At 37.7% G+C, this 20,549-nt stretch overlaps 3 protein-coding genes across 8 annotated transcripts; 2 read left to right on the top strand and 1 right to left on the bottom strand.

Annotated features, from left to right (window-relative positions):
- Positions 1–234: 234 nt before the first annotated feature.
- LOC113130829 (calmodulin-like protein 6) lies at positions 235–2,662 on the top strand. Its single transcript, XM_026307754.1, has 5 exons — positions 235–342; positions 484–658; positions 1,817–1,961; positions 2,114–2,214; positions 2,619–2,662. Exons 1-5 carry the CDS (start codon positions 340–342, stop codon positions 2,660–2,662), a joined length of 468 nt encoding a protein of 155 aa, XP_026163539.1. The 5' UTR covers positions 235–339.
- A 458-nt stretch (positions 2,663–3,120) lies between these two features.
- On the top strand, positions 3,121–9,349 carry c5h3orf18 (chromosome 5 C3orf18 homolog). 3 transcript variants are annotated; one of them, XM_026306800.1, is made up of 6 exons: positions 3,121–3,486; positions 4,433–4,869; positions 5,017–5,042; positions 7,541–7,670; positions 8,116–8,150; positions 9,068–9,349. In XM_026306800.1, exons 2-5 carry the CDS (start codon positions 4,609–4,611, stop codon positions 8,119–8,121), a joined length of 423 nt encoding a protein of 140 aa, XP_026162585.1. In that variant the 5' UTR covers positions 3,121–3,486; positions 4,433–4,608; the 3' UTR covers positions 8,122–8,150; positions 9,068–9,349. The 3 variants fall into 3 exon arrangements, with proteins under 3 accessions (XP_026162585.1, XP_026162583.1, XP_026162584.1); XM_026306798.1 differs by lacking the exon at positions 8,116–8,150; XM_026306799.1 differs by having other exon boundaries at positions 8,116–9,349.
- Positions 9,350–11,161: 1,812 nt separating this feature from the next.
- si:ch211-161c3.6 (high mobility group protein HMGI-C) lies at positions 11,162–20,406 on the bottom strand. Of its 4 annotated transcripts, none has more exons than XM_026306803.1 (7): positions 20,151–20,406; positions 18,080–18,225; positions 17,737–17,937; positions 17,463–17,546; positions 15,970–16,020; positions 15,776–15,814; positions 11,162–13,434 (listed from the first exon to the last, which is right to left on the bottom strand). In XM_026306803.1, the coding sequence occupies exons 3-7, from the start codon at positions 17,839–17,841 to the stop codon at positions 13,351–13,353; spliced, it is 363 nt and encodes a 120-aa protein (XP_026162588.1). In that variant the 5' UTR covers positions 17,842–17,937; positions 18,080–18,225; positions 20,151–20,406; the 3' UTR covers positions 11,162–13,350. The 4 variants fall into 4 exon arrangements, 3 of the variants coding, with proteins under 3 accessions (XP_026162588.1, XP_026162587.1, XP_026162586.1); XM_026306802.1 differs by having other exon boundaries at positions 18,125–18,225; XR_003295688.1 differs by lacking the exon at positions 18,080–18,225 and having other exon boundaries at positions 15,970–16,651.
- Positions 20,407–20,549: the final 143 nt, after the last annotated feature.

Raw genomic sequence — 20,549 nt, 5'->3', positions numbered from 1 at the left:
GCATCAGATTTCTTACATATTTACATATTTTGTTATCTTAAGCCTTTCCTGCTTTGGTTACTTTGATAATAACAGCATATTTGAATTGATTACAAGTATACCACTTATATATATAACTGTGCCATTTACCATTTATTGGTTGAGATCAGTATCCAAATATTCCTCATCCATGATTAGAAAGTCCATCCTCTAAATGCCATAAAAGGTCATGAAGCAGGCTTTTCCAAACCCTGGGGACAGGCATTAGAAACATAGAAGTGATGAGGCTAAGTCATCTTCTCGGTTGCAGTAACTGTTGTCACAGTGCACGTTCTCTGCCGTGATTGTACTACCAGAGAAATGGTGAGTATAACCAAAATTTTATGGGCTATGTAATTATCAATCTTAAATTCAACATAAAGTAATTCCAGAGGTTTTGATACATTTTGCTAACATCTAATGTGACACACTGAAACTCTCTAAATTACCTTTTTATTGTTTCAGACCAGCAAATTGACACAACAGCAGATCACAGAATATAAAGGAGTTTTTGAGATGTTCGATGAGGAGGGAAATGGAGAGGTCAAGACGCAGGAGCTCGAGAGACTGATGAGTTTAATGGGAATCAATCCTACAAAGAGAGAGCTTAGTCAGATGGCCAAAGACGTGGACAAAAATGGTGAATATAAACTTGTAGTGGCTTGATTGGGTATGTCTACAAAATAAAATATAATTCGGTACATCGGTCATAATCATACATCTGCCATAATTCCCCACCTTTTGAATTTTAATGTTTTTTGGTTATGTTACATCAAAAATCTGTTCACTCAACCCTTATGCTAGATTAGTAAGTAGAGTTATTTAGATACACAAATAACTACTTTAAAATGCCTTTAATTAGGATTAGTAATGAAAACATGACCATTCACATTACCTGTAGTTTTCAATTAACATTTGCTAGTGCTAGAAAGTGGATAAAATTGATATTTACTACTTGTTATAATGAGTTTAATAAGGCTAAGGTTGCAGTCAATTGGATACAGAATTTAACTGTAAATCCACACATATATGAATAATAACTTCTAAAATGCCTCACAAGTGGGCGTTCCACCCTCTAATACCATTCTGTTTACTGAAGGTGTCCACATTAATCACAAGGGGGCAGTATTTCACTATATGTAATTTGTGTATGGTAAATAAATACATACATTAACGGCCATTGACTGTCCTATAGTTGAATGTGCACATAGACACAATATACACTACAATCAGACATTATTGAGAGTGACAAATATATTGAAGTTGAATCTTCTGAATGTTGACTGTTGTAATAGCTTTTCATGACCAGTTTAATGTTTATTGGGTATTTGATTAATTGAGATGTTATTGATCTGCTCATATCCGATTTCAATATACCATTGTTTTCTACATTTTCCAACCTAATCCAAACATATAGTCCATTAGTGATATCAAAAGAATTTCCATCTATCATTGTGACACAGAGAAGTAATTAAGAAAATGGATTTTTTTAAAATTTCTGACTTGGAAGGACAAATTAAGAAATGCAAGCAGAGAATTATTTGAACACTAATTTGAAATTTCTTATCTATGCTATCCAAACTCAGGAATCTAGATGCTTTGAAAAATGAAGCTGTTCCTATAAATATTTGCAAAGTACATTTTCTTAGTCAGCGATTTGGAATTTAGATATTTTTCATTAGATGGCAAAGTTCACTGCATGTAAAATGAATATGCTCTTTTTTTCCTGTAGGGCATTTATGTATCTGCTGTCTGTCAAACCAACAAATTAAAGTGTATTAATTTTATGACATTGTAGGTAAAGGGATGTTTAACTGTGACAGCTTTCTGGGTCTGATGGCACTGTACCATGAAAGGACCAAGAACCAAGATGCTGAACTCAGAGCTGCGTTTAAAGTGTTTGATAAAGAGGCAAAGGGATATATTGACTGGAACACACTCAAGTAGGAATAACATTGATGATGAAAAGACAATATACAGATTTTCTTCTTCAGTAAAAACATGAATTGTTTGTAAATTTTGAATAAACATGATCATGCTCAGCAGTGTTCACTTAATTTGTCATCATATTTTTATGTTTGATATTCATTTTCAGATACGTACTAATGAATGCAGGAGAACCACTCAATGAGATCGAGGCAGAGCAGATGATGAAGGAGGCAGATAAAGATGGAGATGGAACTATTGATTATGAAGGTATTTGTTCACAGTATGCAAAATTATATATATCAAAAACTATCTTTGTCATAAGCTAGTTGTCTTGTCTTTGATATTACTGTATATATAACTGTTTTCACATGGTCTGTTAAAAATTTTGAAAATGGTTAATTTTTTTTCTGTCAGAAACAGAAATGTTTATAACAAAAAGGGAGATGTTAGGGAGATAAATCCATTAATTTTCAACCACTTTCATTTTATGCGTAAACATGTTACTGAAGAATAAAAATGAAATGTTATGAACACTGCATCACATGTATTATAAATGGGATATATCTATAAATAATAATGTAGCTATTTAAAAGAATCAGTGCTTAGATTGAAATACTAAGAATTACAAGGTGTTAAGTAAATGATAATTATTTTTATCTGAACTCTTTCAGAATTTGTGGCAATGATGACAGGGAATTTGTTTAAAATGAGCTGAAGAAACAAAGAAAGAAACTCCTATCAGTTTAAACCTTGTGGATACTCATCAGCAGCTGTGAACATACAGCATATTTTCAGCGCTGAACACTGAACTGATTCACCAAGACCATTCTTGATTCCAGAGAGAAACTGCTTTGTTATGTTTTGCGAATAATTGCACAAATCTTTCACATAAAAATAAAAACTATCTAAAAGTGACTGGTCAGTGATTTTTTTTTTACTGTTTGTGTGTTTCTTTCAGGTCATTGAGGGTTAGAGAAGAGGTATCATAGGGTTAATTTCCTCGGCTCTGCCACCCGGATGTAGTCATTCACATGGGTCTGACAGCATCTGGTGTGCAGAGCCATTAAATCCCATTCTCATCCCTGCAAAGCCAAATAGGCAACTCAAGCAGCCAACCATATTTATCATCTTGAAGCCATTAGACCAATTGCAGTGGGAAGTGGGAGGGAGCTTGGCGCACTGATCTCTGTTTGCAGAATCCCTAGAGCAGCCTCTGTTGTGTGAAATTCAAGAAAGGGCAAGACGGAGGGAGTAGATCCTTGGAGGCAAGCAGAGTATAGCAAAGATATCTTTTAGGGGCTGCCGGTGTAGGGTTACTTGGGTGTATGGAGTTCATCTTCTAAGAAAATGGCTGTTTTGTCAATGTAAACAGCCTGTGCAGTACCTGCATTGCTAAAGGGGGAAGCAGAAGAGGAGGAGTAGCAGGAGGAGGAGCAGACACTGGAGGAAATGTTCCTTCTTCCAATGAAATTTTCCCCTCTGTAGCTAGCCCCAGCCTGCTGCAGGTCACCTCTGAACTCATGCATGTTAAGTGTTAAGGTATGTATGCATCTCTAATCTGAAAGGATACATGAAATAGGACGTAGTTACATTGGCAGTATTAGTAGCTCAGCTGTTTGTGTATGACAGCTAACATACAGTGCATCTTGATTAAATATAACACACTATAACACATAGTAATAAAATACAGAAACAGATTTATACAAAGATGGCCATGCAGATTCTTTCATACTCTGTTTTTGTACAGTGCAGGGACTGTAGGACAACAGCAATGACTGAATCCAGCCTTTGGTTTTCACTGGTTGATTCAGCTGCACATGTTTTTCATTAAGAGCACAAGCAGGACAGGATGCTCTAAGTAGAGAGGAATGGATTATATGTCTATTTTTACTGATTTAAAATAGAAATTATAGTCACATTATAAAAGTCCTTATATATGTAAATCTTCAGGATAAATTGTTATTCATGCTGATGTGTGATGTGTACAATAGTGTGTGTGGGTGGGAGGTACACGTATACCGTCTTGGATGCAGTGGATATTTATGGAGCCAGTGGTGTGTGAAAGTGTGTGTGTGTGTGTGTGGGTTTAAGACACATTTTGACGTTAGAACATCACTGCAAACACATTTCCTTGCTGTGCATGTTACAGTTTGAGTGGTTAGTATTCCTCTGTATTTTATCAAGTTTGCTATGCCACTTTCCTCCTGTGCCTTTGCTAACCACATCCTGCCCAAAACACCTACCACAACCCCGCTGGCACAATCAGCCATGGTTTGAATGAAATTGAGAATGGTGTGTGCCAAAACTGAAATGTAGAAAGCAGATCATTGCCACACTGAAACAAAATAGAAATTACATTTTTAGCATTTTTCCAGGAAGGATCATCTCACCCCATGTTACTTCAATGCATTCCTTCACATATAACACATAAGGAAAATGGCAAAATAGTCTGTTAGTAATCATATTTTCTCCCATTTTGGGTTAGCTTTAGGTTTTATTCTCCAGACCATAGGACCAAAGCATCATCAGTGCTTCACTGGATCCCAGACCAGAGGGAAGACACCTGTGTCAGCCATGAGACACACTAGAGACTGAGTGACATAACGACATCAACACAGAGATTCAAAATACATCCTTCAGTTAAAACAGTTACACCTGACCATGGCTGTAACTGCAGCTAAAACAACTTCAAGTGTTCTCTCCACAACTGCCACGTCCGCCACAGTCCCCTTCCTCTCAACGAGCACGAGTGCCAGAGACAATATCACCTCCAAAACAACCTTAATGACTGTTACTATAACGACAAATGAGACTAGCTTCAATTCCACCACATTTCCAGAAACAGTGGTTGAAGGATCGGGAATGGGAATGGTGCTTTTACCCTTTGGCATCATCACTGTCATTGGCTTAGTAGTGGCAATAGTAAGAAATCATTTAAATAATGTCTCTAAAATAGCATTTTTTTGATTGAGTAGTTGTAATAATAGTAAGCTCCTTTTTTTGTCTTAACTTAGCATTGATATGAAATTTCTTGTTTATCTCTCTCACATCTCTTTTTCTCCACTCTAGATGCTGTATATTCGAAAACGGAAGCGGTAGGTTTATAAAAAAAACATTTGCTAATGTGATGCTATTTGCTCCAAAAACTAGGCAAGGCTGAATTGCAGTTGTCAGTTAATTTTATTAATTTAACTATTTTTAATTTGTTAAGAAATGTGCACTACAAAAATGTTGCATCAACTAAAATGGAGGAGTTCCTGCATTAAGTAATTTGTGTTAATGTGAATCCTGTTTCAAAATGTAGTTTAAAAAAGCTTTTATTTTAGCTTTACTGTGTTCACATGGTACATATTCCTAAACAAATACAACCTACATATCATACCCATGTAGGAGAGCTGATAACACATAAATTCAATTCAATTCAATTCAATTTTATTTGTATAGCGCCAAATCACAATACAAATCATCTCAAGGCACTTTACAAAAACTAAAACTAAAAACCCAACAATTCCCTTATGAGCAAGCACTTGGCGACAGTGGAGAGGAAAAAACTCCCTTTAACGGAAGAAAAAAACCTCCAGCAGAACCGGGCTCAGTTTGGGCGGCCATCTGCCTCGACCGGTTGGGGTGAGTGGATAGAGCAGAGAGAAAAGAACAGCAACAATAAACAACAAATAGACACTGCAAGTTGGTGGGGCCAGTAACTGCACATCAGCGATAAACAGCTCCAGGACCAGGGACACCTGCAGAAGGTACAGAGAGAGAGAGAGAGAGAGGGAGGGAGAGCACAAGGTTAGTAACATTCAATGGTGGAATATACATGAGGTGGGAGAGGGGGGGGGGGGGGTAGGGTAGGGTAGGGGAGCTCAGTGCACCAATGGTCCTCGGGCAGTCTAGGCCTATAGCAGCATAACTAACTAAGGGATGGTTCAGGGTTGCCTGAAGCCAGCCCTAACTATATGCTTTGTCAAAGAGGAAGGTTTTAAGTCTAGCCTTAAAAGTACAGAGAGTGTCTGCCTCCTGAACCCAGGCTGAGAGCTGGTTCCACAGGAGAGGAGCTTGATAGCTAAAGGCTCTGCCTCCCATTCTGCTTTTGAGAACTCTGGGAACCACAAGTAGGCCTGCACTCTGAGAGCGAAGTGGTCTATTGGGATAATATGGTACTATGAGGTCTTTAAGGTATGAAGGAGCTTGATTATGAAGGGATTTGTATGTGAGAAGAAGGATTTTAAATTCTATTCTATATTTTACAGGGAGCCAATGAAGAGAAGCCAATATAGGAGAAATATGATCTCTCTTGCTAGTTCCTGTCAGGACTCTGGCTGCGGCATTCTGGATTAATTGGAGGCTTTTTATTAAGATATTAGGACATCCAGATAGTAATGAGTTACAGTAATCTAGCCTTGAGGAAACAAACGCATGGACTAGTTTTTCTGCATCATTTTGAGACAGGATGTTCCTAATTTTGGAAATGTTGCGCAGGTGAAAGAATGCAGTTCTAGAAATTTGTTTTATGTGTGAGTTAAAGGACATGTCCTGGTCAAAAATAACTCCAAGGTTTTTTACAGTAGTGCTGGAGGCCAGGGCTATGCCATCTAGAGTAGCTATAATTTTAGAAAAGTTATTTCTGAGATTTTTAGGCCCAAATATAATGACTTCTGTTTTCTCCGAGTTTAAAAGTAAAAAGTTACTGGTCATCCAAGCCTTTATGTCAGTTAGACAGGCTTGAAGTCTGGTTAACTGGTTTGTGTTAACAGGTTTAATAGATAGATATAACTGAGTGTCATCCGCATAGCAGTGGTAATTAATAGAGTGCTTCCTAATGATATATCCTAAAGGAAGCATGTACAGGGTGAACAGAATCGGTCCTAGCACAGAACCTTGTGGAACTCCATAACTAATTTTTGTTCGTGTGGAAGGTTCATCATGGACATGAACAAACTGGAATCTGTCCGATAAATAGGATTGGAACCACTTTAACGCTGTTCCTCTGATACCAATCACATGCTCCAGTCTCTGTAATAAGATGTTGTGGTCAATGGTGTCGAATGCTGCACTAAGGTCTAGGAGGACAAGTATCGAAACAAGTCCATTATCTGAGGCTAAGAGAAGATCGTTGGTAACTTTCAACAGTGCTGTTTCTGTACTATGATGTGCTCTAAATCCTGATTGGAAATCTTCAAATAGTTCATTCCTGTGTAAGTGGTCTGATAGCTGCTTAGCAACAGCTTTTTCTAGGATTTTAGAAATAAATGGCAGGTTGGATATTGGTCTGTAATTAGCCAAGACACCTGGATCAAGACTAGGCTTTTTGAGTAAAGGTTTGATTACTGCAGTCTTAAAGGCCTGTGGTACGTAGCCTGATACTAGAGATAAATTTACCAAGTCCAATAAAGATGAGTTCATTAATGGCAGGGTGCCTTTAAGCAGTCTAGTCGGGATGGGGTCCAAGAGACACGTTGATGATTTCGATGAAGCAACTACTGATGTAAATGTTGTGCAAGGGACAGTATATAGGGGATTAGTAGGGGCCCAACATCATTTTTTAAAAATTTGGCCTTTTGGCCCTCACCGCTAATATCTTGCCATGCAGGTTGGAGAAGCTGAGGCATCAGCTCATGCCCATGTACAACTTTGACCCAGCTGAAGAACAAGACGACCTGCTGGAACAGGAACTACTGGACCATGGCCGGGAAGGCAGCCTAACAGGTCCCAATGCCAAGGTAAGTGAAAGTGATATGACATTTTTTATTTTTATCGTTACATGAACAGTTTACCTCTCTGACAACGGCTTTATCTGTTTTTAAATAGATAGGACATTTTGAGCAGTGGACTAGTCTGCTTTCACCAATAACAGAACACACTTTTGCCAAAGATTTAAAGTGTGATATCACTTCTCATATCATGCCTGATACCTGAATTGGGTGCATGACAGCAGTTCTTAAGGCTTGTGGTTGTGGTTTATATTTTGATGCGGAAACTATAGCTTTAATTTGGTCTTTCTGTATATTTTGTATGTTGTTATTTTGATTAGCTGCCACACAGCATTATATTTGTTTTTTAACTATTGATTAAGTAATCTGCACTGTCAAATTTTGTCTATGTCCTTGTCAGTTTCTTTTACTTAATTTATATCATCCTTTTTTTTTTATCTTATTTTCTTTTAAGTTTTGAAAATGGCATAACAGCAAAAAGCAAACATGGTAAAGTATTGTGTGTGTCTTTTGAACCCTCTCTCTAAACCTTTTTTCCCCTTTTTAGTCTTTTTCACACTATCATTATTTCAGTGTTTCAAATAAAAACAAACTAGACTAGATTTTTCTAACGTACACTGGGAAAAAACCCCCAATTATTTTACTAACCTGTATCAAAACTCATAGAGGATGCACACCAGCACACTTAAGTCTTTACCTTTACCTTTAAACCTACATTTATCTGTTACATCCTTCCCTTCATGCTCCCTCAACCTAATATCCACACATCAAAAATTCCAGATGGCAGTTGTTTAAAATGTAACTTTTACTGTTTATACAGGAAGCTGATGTTTTTAATGTTCAAAATTTCTTTTGAGTGTTTCTTCTTGACATTGAGAACTTAAGATTCACTCCCTAGCTACAAAGCTTTAAATTACATCTATAATGTGATGTCAACTTAACCATTACACCAAAACCATTACAACAGACTAAATTCAATTTCTTGATTAAGATTATGGGATGTGATCAAATTTTCCATAAAAAGCTAGCAAGCAGACCTTAAAAGTTCTGATTATTTTATCAGACCACTCCTGCATTATGGAATAATGTGTCCATCAACACAAGATTCACTATTAAACCACGTTTAGCATCATAGTTAGTATTTTTAATATACTTTGTTGATTTAACAATGTAAACCTATAACCTGTATGCTGAACTTTGCATATTTGCTGTTTTATACATTTGACCTCTGGTCATAACCATTTTTCATTAGTTAGTCACATTTTAAATCTTGAAAAATCTATTTGATTATCATGAAATTAACAAAATGTCATTTTACACTGGCAGAACAACCCATTATCATATTTCTTCCTCAGATCTTTAATAATTTTATTTTTGATCTGTCCTGTTGAATATATCCTCCGCAGACACTCACAACCTCCCAAGGGACTACGCAGAGGCCCAGTCGTCTTGTCTTTACAGACGTAGCCAAAGCTCTCAACGCTTAACAGCTCTCTTCCATTAGTTGATCTCAGTTTGCAGGGGCCACTGGCCGCATTGAGATACAGACTGTCACTCAGGAAGGAAAGCAAAGGGAAACTGACTGTTTTTGAGAACAACTAAAGCTTTGATGAACCTTTTAGCACTACACAGTATGTGAAACAGCAGTGGTTTTCAAATTATGAAAAAAAAAAAAAAACTAGGATGCATGCATGATAAAGGAGTGTAACGGAAAGCATCGCATAGGATTTTGCACTGTTATCATTTGCCACACAAATGCAGTGTGAAGCACTTTTCTTAAACTCATATTGTGTCATTGCTGTTCAAATGTTTGGTAGCTTGTCTGTGAAGTTCTCCAGAGCTTCAGCTTCAGAAGGAAGGAGTGTAATTTTGTGTTATACTGATTTTGTGGTCTTACGTCTCTAAAAAGCCTGAATGCATTACCACCCTTATGTGAACTGTCCCTTGTCCTTTTGTTTCTTCTTTATTGAGCGATGAAGAATTTTTCCTGTCTGTATACATTAAAACTATTTAAAGCTGAATGAAGAAAACTCAAAAGTTTTGTTGTGCAAAATCTATAACAAAAGCGATTTGGTAGGCGTGATATTTTATTGATAAGTGATAAAGTAGCAGAATAACACAAATCACATGGTAAAGAATCATAACAAAATATATATCACAGGTTTGTGAGTTCTATTAATGAAGTGGATGTGGACACATCAATAACATAACTACAAAATGGTGTTAAAAGTAAGGCATAATAGAAGATTTCTCAAGTTATACTTCAACTTTTCGATCGTTGAAAATGAATCAAGTACTGTATGTTACTATATAACTATCAGTAAGATCACAAAACAACATTATCTCCATATAGAGAGTAAATATCCAAACACAGCTCATGTAAAATAAACATTGACTCAGGCTGTAGTTAAATTAAAATGCACCCTTTAGGCTGACTTCCATTCACTTATGGCAATATGAATGTAGTGAGATGAGATGAGTGGACTACGACAGTACTAGTTTGACAGTTATTTCAAGATATCATGATCACCTGCGTTTCTGACGGAAAAGGTCAGGTACAGCTAACCAAATATTTCCTCAGAGACAACCCAGGCTTGTTTGTTTTCAGAGGTAGTCCAGAGGGCAAAAAGTAAAGTCAATGCAGTTGAACAAGAAAACATACATGCCTATAGATGAATCAAGGTCTGAGCTGGCAGCAATTTAGTAAACAATGCTGAAATACATAAAATTATTGGGATACAACATATCAGTGATAAGATAAGCACAATTTAGTGATATATACAGTAAATGATGGGTGATATTCAAGTCATGTAATAACTAGTAAGTGATATGTAGTTCATGTTGGATAAATGTCCACCACACACAAGGACACAATCTTTAAAAGCATTTGCAACAATAACTTGAGACTGTTTGTCAGATTATGTGCTGAAATCCTGACCAACAAAGTGTTAAAAACATTTCTGCAAAAATACATGGAATAGACTGGAAATCCCTATTTTTGATTTTTAAAACATTTTGGTAAACTACAGAGCAATACCTCCACAAATACCAGAATTATTCTGTGACTACTTGTTATGCTAAATGAATATCACTTCATCACAGAAAACATGCATTTCTTTTTTTTAAACGAGGTAATCTCAAAGTATGCGCTCTCTTAAAACTTCAAACTAATCATGTAGATTACCGTTTTCAACACTATGAGCACAAAAGTTTGACCACAAACAAAATTCCTTTAATTTCTATTATACTGAAGCGCCACCAGACTTCACCAGAAATCTTAAAACCTGGTCAAAACTATCTGCATGGCTGGTTACCACTAGTTGCATTTATTTTTAATTTGGGTGAACTGAATATGTAATATTTGAAATAAAAAGCACAAATGAAAAGGTGAATTAATAATAAAACACACAATACAGTACACTTTCGGTTTCCCTGCTACAGCTAGATTTATGTTACTGAAAAAGCAATGTTACTGAGGCAGTTTGCTCATTTTTGACTCCTTTCTACTTGTGCTACTGTTATACTAAACTTTAGTATTTTTAACAAGCCATTATGGTCACACTGCGGCCAACGTAGTCTCACACTTAAAGCCAAACAGAAAAGGAAGATACAACCTGGGTCCTTCCTTCTCTCAAAAACCCCTCAACCAAAGACAGGGTTACTGACGCAGTGTAGAATTAATTGATTACTCACAATTTACTTGACAATTATCACACAAGGTTGCTGTGGTGATGTCTTGTTGTTTTCCATAACTGTCATGTATTTCAGCACTGCGTGGTTATTTGTTGCTCTTCCTTTCTAATTACACATGAATTAAGAGTGTCACACATACAATTTACAGTGTAAGAATCAGAAAATACATGATGTAGTAAAAATGAGAAAGGAGTAACAGACCCAAAAACAAGTATTTCATAAGGAAACTACACCCTAAAAAGCAAGTATTTTATCAGGTTGTTGTAAACCATTGGCTGCATTTTATTTCCCAGGAGAAAAAAAAAAAAAAAAACAAGTCTCATTTCAGCTTTTAGCAATAAGAAACGACATTGTTGCTTTTATTTGTACACCGATAGAAAAATCCTCTACTGGAGTGTAACGTCTGTGTGTTTGTACATTTGTTTGTGTGTAGGGCTGAAAACCTTTTGCCTGTCTGTGAATATCCGGACATGAACCTGTGTGTGTGTATGTGTGTGTATTTACAGTAAGTGTGTATGTCACTTCTGAGGGAGTGGATTATTACTATGTTAGAGATCTTCTGTCTTTTGTGTTACTGAGGTAGAATGAGAGATTAAGAAACTGAGGGTAACTGAGGTTTAAATGAGGTCTTTGTGTCAAGGCATACTGGTAATGTCAAATACAGATCAGAAATGCACAACAAACACAGCACAATCAAATTATTACTGAGTAGACTGACAACATGTTCCTGAATAGTTCTGTACCTGAGGTTTCAATATGGTGTAAAAGCACTGTAATAGTAACATCCTGAGGTGGTAAAATGACATGTCAACATTGTTGTTGACTACAGTATAAATGAAAGGTTTCTTTCCAAAATGAGATATCCATTAAAACCTTTGGGCTTTGTTTTTTTCTTAAATGCCCTGCTGGTGGGAAAGATAAAAATGCTAATTTCACTGAGGTTATTAACAATCTCAACATATTTGCTTACCCTGACATTTAAGTTAATGCAATTATATGGATTTTTTTTTTTTCAACCAAAGAACATAAAGACATTTTTCCCCATCAAAATTGGATATTGCATTTTGGAATAAAACCTTTCACATCTACTTTCACAATAATGACTTCAGCGCACCATGTTTATATGTAACATAGCTAAAAATGTCACCGTCTTGCTCCCGAATCATATGAGGATTCATGACAGTTGAGTTAGAAACATGTTTCAATAAAATGGTTCAGTTTGGTTCATTTGTTTTTCTTAACCCACCCCCCACCCCCCTCCCATTTTAGCCTGCAACCCTGTCCACTCTTCACACAACCATCACAAACACACTTATGCACACATACATACTCACGCTGAGGGGTTCAGGAAAGCAGGCACTCTAAAAAAAGAGTAGTCTGACATTTTGGGAAATATGCCTATAAGTTCTCTTGCTAAGACTGATACCAAAGATTAGCATAAAGACTGAAAACAGGGGGTGGGAAACTAGCCCAAAATCCACCTGTCAGCAATCCTAAGACTCAGTTATGTAATTTTCTATCGCAAACAAAACCATGAATTGTAATTTTTTTTGCACTTCAGTTTTCAACGTAATGAAGATTTGTGATATAAATTGTTAAAAAATACGAGTTTTCTACTAAGCAGATTCTTTATGATTTTGATGCTAACCAGTTACTGACAGTATATTGGCCGTACAGGTATGATAGTGGTATAGATTTTTGCAAATAACCATATTTCCTAAAATGGGAAACTATTTCCTTAAAGAAAACCTTATGCAAAGATCAAATTCTTCAATGTTAAAACAGAGTTTGTTCACCAAACTCTTAAGCGTGAACCATCAAACACAGGGCACAGTTTCAGATTGGAAGAAGTATCCCATTGAAGAAGAAACCACTGTCTGCAAGGAGTTTTTTTTTTTTTTTTTTTAAATTTCTGTGTTCCTGAATCCTCATCACAGATAGGAGTCAGACTGTACCCCTGTTTGCTTGAGGCCAAACCTTGAGGTAGGTGTCCTATCTACTCCCCTTTCTCCTGTGCTGGAACCTGAGATGACGAGGGCTCAAGCTGTGAGGGACCCTCTCCAGCCTCCTCTGAAGGGCCCTGGAACAGAAGGGGACCAAAACCAGTTTGTCTATTATTGTCTGATCTCTTTCAGTTTAGTGACTCATTGTGTGCAAAGTAATGAATCAATACTAGAAAGAGCACATAAAAGAATGAGCGTTAAAATTTTGTTGAGTGATTGCGTGCGGGGAAGTAGGTCCAGCTGTCAGAAGCAGAAAATGTGAGGAAGACGACGGTTATGTCAGGAAACCAAGAAGACAGAGGAAGAGAACAGTTAGATCAGGTTTCCCCTCTTTACATTGACTCATTCTTCCCCTTCATGTGCGTGCGTCTGAGAAAGGGAGTCTGTCTCAACGGTTTCAGTTCTTGTAGCATCTTAACCTCTTTGAGTAACTGCTCAGTGGAGGGGATGCGATAAGGCAGAAGAGAGCCATCAAGGGAATTGGCCTGCTTTGGTGGCAACTGTTGTGCAACGTTTTCATTTGAAAAATTAACAAAATGCCTAAAACGATGAAACAGAGATTCTGAGAAACTCTGTGCATGTATATTCACCAAAACTGGATGGCACCAAAGGATGTTTGGAGGTGTATCTGGGGAATTCAGCACCGCCAACTGTGCATTTCCAAGAACTCATGTCCTCATAAAGATAGTTTATGTAAAGCACAAAGAACATGCTGTGTACATAGAATGTACCACAGCAGTGGCTGATTTTTAGCAGTTTTACCAATACATTGTTACCAATATATACTGTACTAGAAATTGAGAGGGTTTATTTGTGGCAACTATGTATGCACAAGTAATATGTTTAATAAAATGTAATTTGGCTTAATGTGAAATATAAGGGTTAGGAAAAAATAAATAAAATGAATAAAAATGCAAAAACAAAATACAAGTTAAAAGTGCAAAAATGTTAGGAAGGATGTTGTGGATGACAGATGCACAGAGGTCAAGTATTCATCCTGATGGCCTGAGGAAAGAAGACTTTTCGGAGTCTGTCTGTATTAGATTTGTGACTATGGAATTTTTTAAGTTTGTTGAAGCAGAAATATTTTAGCCTAGCATGGTTTTGCTTTACACCACACTACTAGATTATAAAAGACACACAGAACTGATGAAAATTTGCTCCCAGATAGGTAGAGGGCCATCCTATCTAATGCCCCTCCTTCCAGAAAAGAGAAGAGGGTGATGTACAGTCAGTATGATGATACCATATATAATGAACATGTTTGTTTGTGTAGGCATAGTGGTTATCTGTCACCTCACAGCAAGAAGGTTCCGGGTTTAAGTTCTGTTTGATCCTGGGGTTTCTCTGTTTAGTTTGCATGTTCACCCCATGTCTGAGAGGGCTTTCTCTGGGTACTCTGGCTTCCTCCCACAGTCCAAAGACTTGCAGGTTGGGGTTAGGTTAATTCGTGACTCTAAATTGCCAGTAGGTGTGAATGTGACTATGAGCATTTGTTGAGTGTTTGTTGATCTGTCCAGGTTGTACCCCAACTCTTACCCAGTTTTAGTTGGGACTGGCTCCAATTGGATTAAGCAGTACAGAAGATGGTTGGATGATTATCTGTTTGGATCTAGAGCTAATGAAGTAGTGAGTATCAAATGCTTATGCATCAATGGTAATATATGTCCTTTTTAAATACTGGATAGTATATCTGTATATGTAATAGGTGCATTCTAATACAATGACTTGGTAGGTTAGCAGGTAAGACAAGGACTTCTGTTGTATCACCCTCTCTTCTCCTGTTTCATGTCTGCCTTTCTCTAATTTCGATTAAAAGACTAAATGCCAATGCTGAACAGAAGCTCTGAGATCAAACAAGATCAACTGTTCACAGAGTGCATGACATAAATATAACTGATGTTAGTCAAAGGGTAAAAAAGTGTGACACAAAATGAGATTTCTCTTCAACTGAAGCAGAGCTTGCATTCCTCCACAGTCTCACATTCTCAAAGTGACTTCAGTTGGATGTAATACTAGCGAATTCGCATAATAAAGAAAAAACAAAAGGATAAAAATGGTTAGGCAAATCTGCAGCCTATGAATATTTGAATGTTGAAAGGAGCACACGTTTCGTAACTTTTAGATTTCACGCTTTGAGATTCAACAACCGCTCAGTTGGTTAGACTATGACCTATTTGTTATAAATTTTTCTTTAATAGGGAAATTGTCTTTGAAAGTTTAATATTGTGATATATTTAATGGAACTAAACATAAAAAAGGCTTATCTTAAACACAGACTTTTATTCAATAATTTAAAATATCAATTTAAAATCAAAACACCGTTATTTTTCTGTTAAGGAAACCTGTGGCTTGAAGTGTTATATCAAAACAAAACTGAACCACCCTTCTGCCTTTTAAAGATTTCATTTTCCGTACCTGCTGCTCTTCAGTTACTTCTTGAACCACTTTCTGGGGCTGTGGAAAAAGAAGTAACAAAATTAATGCAATATGAAGGCAGAGGTGCCCTTAAGGACTGTACAGCTCCATCATGTGCAGACACCTTGGAGGCTTTGGACATACATTCACAATTAAGTCCATCATGACTGTAAGTGTCAGTGATTGGTCCATACCCATTTTCTCGGTCGCCCACGTGGCCGTCTCTCCCCAACGGGCTCTACTTTCTGAAAAAGAGCAGATGAATGGTTTATAGAGTTCATACTGTAACAGTCATGTCATACCAATCACACTTTTCAGTTGAGGACTGTAGTTTTTGAGACGTTGGTAGCAGACATTTTTAAATTGCTAAAGCTTCTGCTTGTCAATGTGGAACATTTTTCTTTCTGGACCTACAGCATTGTAAAGACATTATGTTCTATATACTGTAGGCAATATAGCAAAAAAGTTATTTGGGAACACTTTTACAAAGATGACACGGCTAATGTGAGATTCATTGATGAAATATGTTGCTTTGCCATAACAAGTGTAGCAGGTTCAGGTACTGGACAATTATTGTTTTCCAGGTAGTCCAGCTTCCTCCTGCGGTTCAAAGACATGCAGATTGGGATTACTAACTGGTAATTGCTCATACGTGTGCATGTGGGTCTGTGTGTTTGTCTGTTGTTACATGTTAACCCTGTGAGACTGGTGATCTGTTCAGCCCATTTCCAGCCTCTTGCCCAATGCCAGCTGGGATTGGCTCCAGTTCCCTCACTACCCCGGATGTACTTGGATAAGCGTAGATGATGGATGGATGGATGTTTCCCAAGGGTTATTAATGTTGAAAAAAATATCTTGTGAGCCTCCTGTATGTGTCTTCCCACAAATGAAATAATGACAGAATGTAATTTTTCACATCTTTATAAAAAAACAGTAAATTTATAAATCCTCAGCACCTTACAAGTGCAAGTTACTGGAAATATTCTGATTTGAATGGGAAACTACCAGCAAGGTCACTACAATTTTTCCTCCTGATGCAAATTGCAAATTACAGATGCAAACAGGGATGCTGCTAAAAATGATGCATCTGAGTGTACAGTAATCGACTTCAAATAATTATCAAGCAAAACAATGGCCCACAAAAAGCTAGTTAATAGTTCTTAGCAAAGTTTAGCTTATAGAAAAAAAAATCACAACCAAACAAAACCAACCATGAACTGCAATTAGCATTACCACTGCAGTAGCAAAACCACAATACACAAGTCTTGTACATTGTGGTTTTGGATAATTTCATACTTTCCACCACTGTGCAGCACACACTAGACATTTGTGTCAGTACTCACAGATTTTGTTTTTCTGTGTAATACAATCTTTCATTCCTCTGAATCATAACAGCCACCTCTGCACTGACCAGCCCATTTCTGAGCACTGACCCACAGGCTGCTGCAGAAATACCGACTTAATAACATCTTGACTTGTCTCTGTTTTCATCTGACATTTGCCCTCATAAAGACAACTGCCTGATCTTTAAATTCCAGGACAAATTAACTCAGGATTGTATAACCTATATAACCCTAAAAAGTTGTAGGCCTACTTGGCAATGTAGCATCTAGTAATACAGGTATATATTACTGTTACAACTCCAAAATGAAAGTTCAAGTAAACATTTAGTATAATCAGTTTCAACCTTCAGTGCAGTTCTAGGGCCTTTATTTTTGCTGCCTTTTGGTCGTCCTCTCGGTCGTTTTGGAGTTGGTGGTCCAACAGGCTCCTGCAGAGACAGATTAGATGTGGAGCCATAGCTAACCAGGGAATGAGCATGAAATGTGTTCTACAGCCAGGAGATCCAGACCCCTTTTGCTTGTCAAAATTACTTTTTATTATTTCAATTATATTCTTAATGATTAAAGGCCAAGGACAGAGCTGTTTAAATTTATCATATATAAAGAACGCAGTCCTACCTGCTGCTGTTTCCGTGGCCGCCCCCTGCCCCTGCGCTGAGGCTCAGGAGGTGACTGGGCAGTGCTCGGTTGGGGAGACGGCTCTTTGGTCCCACTGTTACTCATGCCTGTGTCTGTCCACCTGTTTCAGAAAGTGTGGGCATCAAAGCTTGGAGGAGCGGCCTCAAAGGCTTAAAGAAGAGAAGACCTGAGTATCAGGAGCTGGAGATGTGAGCAAAGAAAAGTGAAAAAAAAAAATTACTAATCTGGAATGGATTTCTGCAGAAATAATTTCACAATAATCAGCTACATTGGACCAATTTTTCCATTTTCCACATTTACTACAGTAAATTTCAGTCAGTACCATTAAATTGATAATTCAGAATTATACGGGACTCATTTCCAATACCAAGCGTGAGAACTGCTTATACATAGGCCCTGGCACCAGGGTCATCGGAAACAGGCAGGGGTCTGGCAAATGCAGAGAAACTTGAGAGTGGTGTGCAGCGCCTAAAAGTAGCACAGATATTCACAACTCAAAGTGCCATCCAAAATGTGAATCTCTTTTACTGTACACTGTCTTTCCATCTGCCTTCTCTTAGGTATTTCTCAATGGGTTCATGCGTGTGGTAGGTGTGGTGATGCTTCCACAACTTTTACTGTAATACTTCTGCAACTGAGACTGAGAATTTAGCACATTGACACACACGCGCACACGCACACATACGCACACACACACAAACTCCTACATGCAAAATTGGTCCGGAAAGAATCACTTAATCTGACACCACAAAGCAGTGTAAAAGGAAGTTAGAAGGTGCAACAATTTGTTTAATCAATCAATCAAACATTTTTTGACAATCAATTAGTAATATAGGTAGGCCTAATAAAACAGGAAAATGCAAAAAATAAATTAAAAAATCTGGTATCAACTTTCTGTTTTTATTAGTGTTTTGGGATAGTAAACAGTCTGGGTCTTGGACTGCTGGGCACAAAAAAAAACCAAACTTAAATTGTGACAAACAGATTTCAGCAACCAGATGACGTTTATTTAATTAATTTAATAAAATATATCAATCTGGCATTATAATTCCTTATCTGTTCATTTTCCAGTTAATAAAATGTCAGAAGTTCCAGGTCTCCTTCACATATTGAAATGAATTGTTTTGTCATGCCACATGGTCAGAACCAAAACAAATTCAGTTTACTATCAGATATTAGACAACGTTAGGCAAAAAAAGCCTCGTTGGAGAATATGAGTCTAGGAAATAGTTTACATTTTTACTACTAAAGTACTGAAATGACTAATAGAATCAAAAAGCTTGATCATATTCAGTCAAACGACTAATCAGTTAATCAACTAATCTGTTTGAACGTCAGTTGCAACACCAGTGAAGTTATCACAGGCCTGAGTAGTAGCACCCATGCTGTAAACAACCTTTTGGTCCACAGTATTATTTTATTGGTAACTTCTTTAGAAAGCAATATATTATTACCTGCTACTTACTTTTTTTAAAAAAAAAAACCTACATAACTTTTTCTTTTCTTAAGAGAGTGAACAGCAGATCCAGGTCTTGTTTAAAATGGTTGTCGGTTATATCCCAAGGTGGTCGTAAGCTCTGCAAAAAAAAAAAAAAAAAAAAAAAAAAGTGCCAAACACTAATTGCCAACACAGCCTATCAAAACGGCCGCACCGAAGCAGGAAGTCAGAGTAATGTGAGAAATCTACGTCCTCGTTGAAACGATTTAAAGCCAAACGAGACGCACGACGTCGTTTGGTCGTTTATAAACTCTTTTCGGGAGCAAGGCAGCAAGCGTCCTGGACTACTCCTAGGGCAGCAGACAATCCGCTCAACTAGTCTGTGTTTGGCAGTCAAGTACGGGACTGAATGTACTTTTTGCATATGGGCGTCAGTTGCAACCGTAAAAACACATTCTTTTACAGCCTTTAAAGACGGTGCGTAAAAAGCACTCCTGAAGCGAACCCGTGGATTCAAGCCTTTACCACTTTTGGCTCAAATAACTTGCACATGTTTACTGCAACAGAAAAGTCGAGGCCGTCAGTGTTTAAAAGTGTAAAGTCGGCGCTCACTGCACAACATCCCCCTGCTTCCATCACTTGCGCAATCGATCTCAAAATGTGTTGGATTTTGGAGAGATAACAGGTCCGCCGAAACGGATGAAGCGATTATTAGCAAGAGCTGCAAAAAAAAAAAGTTTACCAAGAAGGACAAAGGCAAGCAACACAGGTGCAAAAGCTCTGCTTTCAAATCAGCCAACACACACACACACTTACACACACACACACACACACACACACACACACACAGGCTGCATACATTGAAGCTATAGGCTCCATGTTCAGGCTGAGTAATCCTGTCCATGCAGGCAGCGCCTAATGCAACACAATGAGATCAGAGGCTTGTTGAACTTACCTAGAGTCGGTTTGTAGTTTCACCTGGAAGTTCACAGAGTCCGCTCACTTTGTGCTACTGCACAACTATGAAAATCTTAGTGTATCGACCGTCTCATTGGCTGAAATGAAAGGGTAATCTCCCTCTCCCTCTCTCTTTCCCTCCTCCTCTAATCGGAAATGTGTGTGATCCCCCCAGACGTCCAGTCACGAATACCCCAGTTGCAGTATAATGGGGGGTTGTAGCAGAGCAGTATGCATTGCATACTTTCTCTATTAAAGCATGTTTCAAGAAAGAACGGGTAGAGTAGGAGGGTTTAAACAGAGGACCCCGCCCCGAAAGGCTCACCGGACCACCCACTTGAGAGAGGAAAAGAGAGGGAGAAAGGGAGACGGGCATCAGACAGGAGGGCAGAGTCTG

This window comes from Mastacembelus armatus, chromosome 5 (assembly GCF_900324485.2).
Source record: "Mastacembelus armatus chromosome 5, fMasArm1.2, whole genome shotgun sequence".
Classification (NCBI taxonomy): domain Eukaryota; kingdom Metazoa; phylum Chordata; class Actinopteri; order Synbranchiformes; family Mastacembelidae; genus Mastacembelus; species Mastacembelus armatus.
This window is presented reverse-complemented; position numbering and strand designations above follow the sequence as displayed.